At 53.4% G+C, this 9,684-nt stretch overlaps 1 protein-coding gene across 1 annotated transcript; it reads left to right on the top strand.

The window, feature by feature from the left end:
* Positions 1–1,110: 1,110 nt before the first annotated feature.
* IER2 (immediate early response 2) lies at positions 1,111–3,064 on the top strand. Its single transcript, XM_068980278.1, has one exon. It carries the CDS (start codon positions 1,459–1,461, stop codon positions 2,128–2,130), a length of 672 nt encoding a protein of 223 aa, XP_068836379.1. The 5' UTR covers positions 1,111–1,458; the 3' UTR covers positions 2,131–3,064.
* The last annotated feature ends 6,620 nt before the right edge of the window (positions 3,065–9,684 follow it).

Raw genomic sequence — 9,684 nt, 5'->3', positions numbered from 1 at the left:
GTGCAGGGAGGCTAAGGCACCACCCCCGCTCATCCGGAAGAGGCCGGCTACGGTCACGTACTGCGATCCCGGCCCTTGTCTTTATAAGGGCATCCGGAAGCGGCTCGAGCTTGCCCTACGTCACTACTTCCAAATTTAGTTGTGGAAGTATGGCTGATAGAGTGGCGGGAAGGTTCGCGCACCGGTGTGGAGGGGGCGGGGGAGCTTGCCCTTAAAGGGCCCACACTACGAATGAAGGGAGCTGTTTGAACAATTTCGCGGTTTTTGAGGAACTGGAAATAATATTTCTTGGAATCTTAGCGCGTAGCAGAAGGTGGGGCTGATGTTTTCTATCTATCTGCTCTATCTCTGTTTCCAAGTCCTAATCCAACTCCGCCTTCCCGGGAGCAGAGGCGGAGCTCGGCTGCGTCGTTTAGGGGGCCACAGCCACGTGTTCACTCGGCCTGTGTTGCTGCCGGGTCCTCCGCCTTAGGGCATGGACGCCCACGGTGGATTTCGTGCCGAGGGAAACTGAGAGGGATGTTCGATGCGGAGCACAGAGACTGTAGCTTAGGCTGCGCTCTTGTCTGCAGACATCCACCTCCCGTGAAGTGGACAACTTTGCCCTAGACCCAGGCAGTGTGTCCCGCCTTCTTACCGCCTCCAAACAAGGGGAGTGAGGAGGGTGGGCGGAGGCTGGCAAGGCAAGAGTGCTGGAGACTCCACTGGTCCCCTTTCACTGCAGTGGCTCAAGTATTCGTTTAGAAAATATTGGACGAGTCACTCGCCTAAAGAAGTAAGATATAACTACTCCACGAGTGGAAGAGAGAGATCAATGAGATGTTTATGATAGGAGAGCCTTTACCGCCTGGCACTTAGCAAGTGCTTAAGAATTGTTAGCACCACTGTTGATTTTTTAAAAAACACATTAATTAGGCTCCTGGTAGATGGTAGACACAGTTTCCACCGGGGATCTACCGTTTGGAACTCAAGTTTTCTCAGGTGAAAAGGTGCAGCCTAGGACCCGCTAGGGTCTCCAGACACAACCGGTGGGTGGGCCCTGAGCACCACCCACGGCCCTCCCCCCGCCCCCGCGGCCTGCTCGCGGGTTCAGTGAGGGGCCCTGAAAAAGCAGACCACCCCGAGAGTTCAGTTTGGACTGGGGGACGCTTCTCCTCACAGGAGTTCGGGTCCCTTTTCTCTCAGTAAATCCCACTCTGTCGCTTTAAGGAGTCTCTCGGCGAGGCGTCGCGGAAAGCCCGGATGCGGCTCTCCGATTGGGCGGGGCGTCTCAGTGACTTCACTCCTGGTACAAAAGGGCCCGGGTGGCGGGCGCCCAGGCAGAGCGTCCTGGCAGTGTCTCCGCGTGGCTTGTTCTGCTGAGAGTGGCGTGAACGAGCGCGTTGTCCGAAGTGCACCTGCCACCTGCCGTTCCCAGCCGGGAGTCCCTGCCGCCCTCGCCCTCGCCCTCGAGCAGCTATGGAAGTGCAGAAGGAGGCGCAACGGATCATGACCCTGTCGGTGTGGAAGATGTACCATTCACGCATGCAGCGCGGTGGCTTGCGGCTGCACCGGAGCCTGCAGCTGTCGCTGGTCATGCGCAGCGCCCGGGAGCTCTACCTCTCGGCCAAGGTGGAAGCCCAGGAACCCGAGGTGCCCTTGCCGCCTGTCCGCTCCCCTGATCCTCGCCTGCACCCGCCTCGGGAAGCGGAAGCCACAGCCAAGGCAGCGACTGGCAATGGTGAGCAGCCCTCTCCAGAACCCATGGACACCCAGGAGGCACCGAGAGCCAAGGAGAGCCCTGCCTGCTGTGTCCAGCTCCCCGCCAAAATCAGCCGCAAGCGGCGGAGCAGCAGCCTTAGCGATGGTGCGGACGCCGCTCTGGTCCCGAGCAAGAAAGCCCGCTTAGAAGAAGAGGAGGAGGAAGGGGCGTCTTCGGAGGTCCTTGATCGCCTGCAGCCCGCTCCGGCGCAAGCGGAGGGCGCCTTCCCCAACCTGGCGCGCGTCCTGCAGAGGCGCTTCTCCGGCCTCCTGAACTGCAGTCCTGTTGCCAGCCCTCCGACGGCGTCCCCGGCGTGCGAGGCGAAGCCGGCTTGCCGCCCGGCCGACAACATGCTCAACGTCCTGGTGCGGGCCGTGGTGGCCTTCTGAGGGTTCCAGGGCGGCGCTACCGGAGCCCAGAGCGCCGAACCGTCGGCCAGAGTATGCAGACCCAAGGCGAGGCCCACCCCCGGGGGAGCGCTCGCGGAAGCCGTGGAGAGGAGCCGTCGCCCGGGCTGCCCAGAGGCCCCGAGAGGGACTCTGCCCCCGGGGAGCCATCGCTACCTGTGTGCAGCGGTGACGCCGAGGAGCCCGAGCCGGAGGCGCGGGCGCCTTCCCCCAAGACCTGCTGTTCCCGTCGGTGCTGTTTTAACGGACTGGGAGGTGAACCTCACCGACTCCTGGAACTGGGAGAAGGGAGGCTTGGTTCTTGAAACTCCTCAGGGTTGGACTTTTTTTTTTTAACTGGGGGCTATGCTGCCCTTTCAATAAGGTTTTTCAATCGTTGGTGTTTGCGTTTCTAACTCCAGAGAATTCCAGGCACTCCCCTTCCCCCTCCAGTGACATACTTGTGCAAGCGGTCATCGTTGCGTCATGGGGCAGACGTGGGGAGCTTCCTGCTGCCGTGCGTGGGTGGGGGCCGGGAGGAGGACCTGGGGTGTGGACCGCCCTGGGGAATGGGAGGAGGGCGGCCTGAGTCACTGCGCCTTCCTGCGGGTTATTGCCCGAAGCCCCTATGCCTCCGGAGGTAGAGGGCTGATCTAATTTCATTTTAAAATTTTTTCTCAAGTGGTGCGTTAGAGGTGGCAATATTGTTCCCCGTCTCAAGCTTGACCCACAGAAACGATCAACCCGGACGTTCCTGGTCTGAATCACAAAAATGGGGAGAGCGCTGTAGGGCTGAGCTGGGATCAGTGACGAGCGAGACTGGCCAGTTTGGGGGAGGCGGGAGATTCTCTCTCGCCAGGGCATTTTGGGTTTTTGTTTGCCTTTACTGGTGGATTCTGGTAACTCCCTCTATCTGGCCTTTTTGCTAGAATCGCCAGATAGGAAAATAAAGACCAATTGTATACAAAGTCTGTGCAGCCCGTCTGGTTTTCTTCCCTGGTGGGGGAGGGGCAGGGTTAAAGGGTCAAGAGCTGGCGGCGGCTTGCTGGGGCCCCAGAAACCGGTCTGACCGCTACCACGTGGGCAGAGTGGGCGGGAAGGGGCCGACCCCTTTTCTTTGCCAGAGCGCTTTCGTGCTGGGCGCCTGGCGCTCCGACCTTTCCTTAAACGTCGCACGTTTGGCGGGATCTTGGACACACATCCCCTCCCTACAACTCTGGGTGAGAAGGCTTTCCGAGTTCAGATGTTTGGGGGATACTGCTGGGTACAGTGCCCCTAGCCGACCTGGGTATCAGGCCTCCTTTGGAGAATGGAAGGATAGCTACCCTCCCCCCACTTGATTAACTGAATCGGCAGGGTTCCCAGGATTGGGGTGGGGCTGGACTGGTGAGCTTTGGAGCGCCCTTTACGCCCACTTCCAGTCTCGGGCAGTGTAACTGTGTGGTTCAGGCAAGGACCTGAGCTTCCAGCCTCAGTTTCCTCATACGCGAAATGGGCCCCAGCAACTTCCCTTCGAGACTTCGAGACTGCGGGAGCACTCGCTGACTTTGGCCCCACCCCATCCCCAGGTTCGCCACCCCGAGAGAAAACCCTGACAATTTCCCCAACGCCAGTTCAGGAGAGTGACAGTCGGGGTTGCCCCAGGGGGTGGGGGCTGGGGCTGTGGGGAGGACAAAGGAGCCGCAGGTGCGGGGAGTGAAGGCGGGGGCAGGCGCCGGGAAAGCTCCCGCCCCGCCTGCAGACGGCCGGCCCCGCCACTGCGGGCTTCCTGAGACCCGGGGGACCTGACCCCGAGGTCGGAGGGGAGGAGGAGGAGGAGGGCTAGGTGGAGGGGCGGCCCTGCCCCAGAACGTCCGCCCCTGGCTCCCCTCCAGGCTCGTTCACCTTCCCCTGTGTCCCTCAGCCTCCTCCCTCCTAACCCCACCTCCTACCCTTCACCCCAAGGGAACCTCGCCTCCTCCGCAGCCTTCCCTCCCGGGAAATGAGACTTCAGTTGCCGCCCACTCGGGGGAATCGACCCACAACTCCCCAAAGGGATGTAGCGGGGGGGACTGGAACCCCACACTACTGGCGGTAGCTCAGTTCGTCCGCGTGGGAGCAACTCCCTCGCGAACCTGGCCCGGCCCGGGAAGTCCCCGGCGACTGGGGAGGGGGCATCGCCGCGCATCCTGTCGCAGGAACCGCCTGGTGCTTCCTTCCGCGGGAAGCTGCTAGGCCGACCCCCGCCCCCGCCCGGGCCGCCTGGGGGTTTCCGGCGCCCGGTCGCGGGGGCTGAGGGCTGGAGACGATGCCGTGGGAGATAGGACGCAAGACGCATACATCCCCTTAATACGTTCCCCTCCCTAAGACCCCATTTCACCCATTTATTGTTGTTTAGACTGTTCAATTCAGTCGCTCAGTCGTGTCCGACTCTTTGCGACCCCATGAATCGCAGCACGCCAGGCCTCCCTGTCCATCACCAACTCCCGGAGTTCACTCAGACTCACGTCCATCGAGTCAGTGATGCCATCCAGTCATCTCATCCTCTGTCGTCCCCTTCTCCTCCTGCCCCCAATCCCTCCCAGCATCAGAGTCTTTTCCAATGAGTTTAGACTGTAAGTCGTGTCTTTTCGACCCCATGGACTGTAACCCTCCAGGCTCCTCTGTCCATGGGATTTCCCAGGCAAGAATACTGGAGTGGATTGCCATTTCCTCCTCCGAGGGGTCTTCCCCACCCAGGGATCTGCTGGAACCGAGGTCTCTTCCTTGGCAGGAGGATTCTCCCCACTGTACCACCTGGAAAGCCCTCTTTCACCATAAGAATTGTTGTTGTTCAGTCACCTAGTCCTGTCTGATTCCTTTCGACCTCAACCTCAACGACTGCAGCTGGCCAGGCCTCCCTGTAAGGAATGTGTATTCATGCCCCATAAGAATAGACAAAATTGAAAATTTTGTCACAACAATCGACTTTGGTGTCCAGGCCATTACATGGCTTTGGGTTATTGGGACAAAGCCTCTGGGCAGTGATCGATTGGACCACAGCTGTGAAAACTAAAAGTATCACCAGCAGATACCCCAGGGAACCTCAGACCTGCAGAAAGAGGCTCCAGGAGAGTGTTCGCTACAGTGTTGTCCAAAGTGGGCACAAATTAAAAAAGCAACCTACATGCCCATCCGACTGGACTGGTCTGGCAGAATGTGGACTGTCCACTTCTCCCTCCCTAGAGGATGAAAGGCCTCAGCCTGAGAGATCTCTGGGGAGTGGGGGGTGGGGTGAAGATAACTCAGAACTGAAATGCTGAGTGACAGAGCCCCGGTGTGGAAGTTGCAGGGTGAGGACAGATTCCAGGGCCAGATGACCAGTTGTACTTGCTGTGCAGCTTTGGGCAAGTCGCTTAATCTCTCTGGGCCTCAGTTTCCCTGACTGTAAATAATGGACAATAATAGTCCCTATCTCTTGGGTTTATTATGACAGTTAAGTGAGATAATATACATAAAGTGCTTAGTAAAGTGCCTGGCATGCCAAGTATGCCACTTTATGATTTATTATTGTTAGAGGCTAATTATAATTATTTATTGTTAATACTTTATTATTGTTAGAGGCTGGAATGGCAACAGTTCATTTCAAAGCACATACAAGGGGACTTCCCTGGTGGTCCTGTGGTTGAGAGTCTGTCTTCCAATGCGGGGACATGGGTTCAATCGCTGGCTGGAGAACTAGTATCCCACATGCCTCAGACCAACTGAGCTTGCACTCTTCAACGAGACAGAAGCCTGCATTCCTCAAGTAAGACCCATCATAAAATTTTAAAATAAAAGCACATACAAGGACTTCCTTGATGGTCCAGTGGTTAAGAATCTGCCTTGCAACGCAGGGGACATGGGTTCCATCCCTTGTTGGGGAACTAAGATCCCACATGCCCCAGAGCAACTAAGCCCGAAAGCCACAACTAGAGAGGCCCTGTGCCACAACGAAAGATCACGCGTGAAGTAATGAGGATCCGGCATGCCACAGCCAAGATCGGACACAGCCAGATAAACACGTAAAATAAATGTAAAAAATAAATAAAAGCACATATGGCAGACACTACTATATATAAAATAGAGAAACAACCAGGACCTACTGTATAGCACAGGAAACTATATTCAATATCTGTAATAACCTATAATGGAAAAGAATTTGAAAAATAGTATTTATCTGTATATCTGCATTATTTTGCTGTACACCTGAACTAACGTAACATGGTAAATCAACTATGCTTCAATAAAAAGTTTGTTTTGAGAAAAAAATTAAAAGCACGTGCAGCAGTACAAGTATGATGTATGGGAGAGTGGGTACAGACGCTGTGCTAAGCCCAGGGAGCTGGAGGAATGGCTCCCTCTGCCAATGTGAACACTAAAGGTCTGACAGGGTTAATTCTTTCTTCCTCCTAGCCCCCACACTCACAGTCCTGGTTTACTCCCCACCTCACCAACAGTTCCTGCCTCAGGCCCTGCGCTGGTCTTTATTTATAGTCAACCTTAGCAAGGCTCCTTCAGTCTTTTTTCTTGTTAAAAAATATTCATTCATTTGGTTGTTCTGGGTCTTAATTGTGGTATGTGGGATCTAGTTTCCTGACCTGGGTGGAACCCTGGCCCCCTGCACTGGAAGCTGGACTCTTAGCCACTGAACCACCAGGGAAGCCTCAGGCTTATTCAGTCTTCAGGTCCTAACTGCCAACTCTGTGTGTGTGTGTCTGTGTGTGTGTGTGTTAGTCGCTCAGTCGTGTTTGACTGCAATCCATGGACTGTAGCCCACCAGGCTACTCTGTCCAGGGAATTCTCCAGGCAAGAATACTGGAATGGGTTACCATTCCCTTCTCCAGGGGATTTTCCTGACCCATCTAGGGGTTGAATCTGGGTCTCCTACATTGCAGGGGATTCTTTACTGTCTGAGCCACCAGGGAAGCCCACCTCTATACTGAATCCCAAATGTCACTTTCCACCCTGGACTTCCCCTCCCCAGCCTCCAGACTTGTCTGGCCAAACCCTCTCTCTCTCTGTCTCCCCTTGAGGGTCTAAGGTATTCCAAACCTAGCAGGAACTAAAGAGGATTCTTGCTGTTACTGCCAGCAGTTCAACTGAGGAGGAATCTTTCTTGACTTCCTTTTTCTCCTTCCATCAGGTGCTGTCAACTAGACTTCCCATCCCACTCATTCTAAGCTTTTCCCGACCTCATGGCTCCCACCCTGCTTGAGCTGGGATCCCACCTCTCACTTGGGATCGGGCAGTGGCTTCCACCCTGCCCTTGACCCCCACAATCGATTTTATGCAGCAGCTGCACTGATCTTATAAAATGCAAACTGGAGCATATGACTCCCCCAGCTTTCCTTTGCTTCAAGTACACTGACATCCTTTCTGCTTGGAGAACAGGACAGGTGTATTCCAGCCCCAGGGCCTTTGCACTTGCTGTTCCTTATGCCTACAATGCTCTTCTCCCAGATATGCACAAGTCCATCCTCACTTTCTTTAGGTTTCTGCTGAAATGTCACCTCCTTGGGGAAGCCTTCTGTGGCTACTTGATCCAAAATAGCAATAACACCCCACTGTGCTACTCTGCTCGTGCATCCTGCTCAGCCTTCCTCAAAGCACTGCTCACCTCCTTATGTTTAGGTTAGGGTTAGCATCCATGCCCCCGTTCAAATGTCACTTCCACAAGTGCCTAGCCCAGGCCTGAATGAGTCAATATGGTTGTCTGGGGGTGCTAAGGGCTTAATACTTATTATCCCGTTACTCACTGGCTTCCCATGGCCCTTATAATTGAATTTCCCAAATTTCAGGGTCAGGATTTTTGCCACATCTGCTTAACAAATGTATTGTTATTTTAAGTGATATGTATTTTTCTAACTCTTAACTCACTTGTTAATCACTCACTAGAGTCAGACATGAGTTAAGAACTGTCGACTTAAAAAAAAAAAAAAAGAAAGCAAAACATGAGAGTTTCAAGTTAAGTTTTATTTGGGGCAAAATGAGAACTGCAGTCCAGGAGACAGCATCTCAGATAGCTCTGAGAAACAATTCCAAAGATGTAGGGGAAATGGACAGTATGGGAATGATTTTGATAAAGGGGCAGTACATGCAATCAAGCAAACAATTTTTTGTAGATTTTTCCTGGTCTTCTGAAGTTTCCACTAGTCATCACCATGAAGCATTTTAGTGCTTTTCTCGATATGGGGAGATTCAAGAGTTAGGCTCAGAAAATCAGCTCCTGAGAATATCGAACTGTCTGAAGACCTGTCCTCCCAGCCCCCACCACAACCCCCAGCACAGAATACCTCATTTCTGCTCTCCACCCTAAACTCCTTCAGGGGATGTTGGAGGTCAGCAGCCGCAGTAGTTCACAACTTAATCCTTATAGAGGTAGATGGCAAGCACCCCTGGAAAGTGCCAATTTGTAATTGACACAACTGAACAACAACATGATGCCTGGAAGGTAACAGTTTAAAAAGTCACAATGAAAATGAAACAATATCACAAGACCCTGCTGAAACAGTTAGCTAGTTTGAGGTTCCAGACAGCTTTCTTTGTTACAAAGGAAGATTAAGAAGGTTAAAGACATTGTTGCCAAAGGAAGACTATCCTAGACTACTGCTTGGCAGGTGGCAGTGGTAAGAATCTGCCTGTCAATGCAGGCGATGTAAGAGATGTGAGGTTTGATCTCTGGATCAGGAAGATCCGCTGGAGAAGGAAATGGCAACCCACTCCAGTATTCTTGCCTGGAAAATTCCATGGACAGAAGAGCCTCACGGGCTACAGTCCATGGGGTTGCAAAGAGTCTGACACGACTGAGTATGCATGCAGGTCCTTAGATGAGCTGAAAAGGGAGAGACCCTGAGGGATTCCTTAAGTTATTTAAGTAACATTGAATCACTTTGCCCCCTGTCCCAGAATTAGGGAAATTCTGCTTCTTGAAGAAGGACAAAACTCCTAGACTGAAAGATGCTTCTCGATTTCTGCCCATCCCTGGCTAATCTTGCATCATTCTCTGGCTACACTGACCTATTTTTGTTTCTTGTGTTTCCACGATCTTCCCAGCCACAGGACCTTTGTATATGCTGTTATCTCCTAAGATTCTTTTCTCTTCCCTAAGGTGGTTTAGTCACTCAGTTGTGTCTGACTCTTTGCAACCCTGTGGACTGTAGCCTGCCCGCTGGGCTCCTTTGTCCATGGGATTCTCCAGGCAATACTGGAGTGGCTTGCCATCTCCTTCTCCAGAAGAACTTCCCCACCCAGCCATGGAACCCAGGTCTCCTGCATTGCAGGCACATTCTTTACCCACTAAGCCACCAGGCCAGCTTCTCCTCCTTGTTCACCTAGTTAACTCATTTTAGCCCAAGGGCAAATAATCACCGAATTTCTCCTTCTGCCCTCCATTTTGGTCTAAGACCCCTATGTTAATTTCCATTCTGATCACGAGCTACTTTGTAGTCGTATTGGTGATGGTGGTCGTAGTATTTATCACAGTTTCAATGTTACATTTGCTTTTGGTTTTGTCTCCTAGCTTGCCGTCTCCATGAGGGCAGAGGTGAACCCAGTAGG

This window comes from Capricornis sumatraensis, chromosome 9 (genome assembly GCF_032405125.1).
Source record: "Capricornis sumatraensis isolate serow.1 chromosome 9, serow.2, whole genome shotgun sequence".
NCBI classification, from domain to species: Eukaryota; Metazoa; Chordata; class Mammalia; order Artiodactyla; family Bovidae; genus Capricornis; species Capricornis sumatraensis.
The sequence above is the reverse complement of the archived record's forward strand: the minus strand, read 5'-3'. Positions and strand labels throughout refer to the sequence as shown.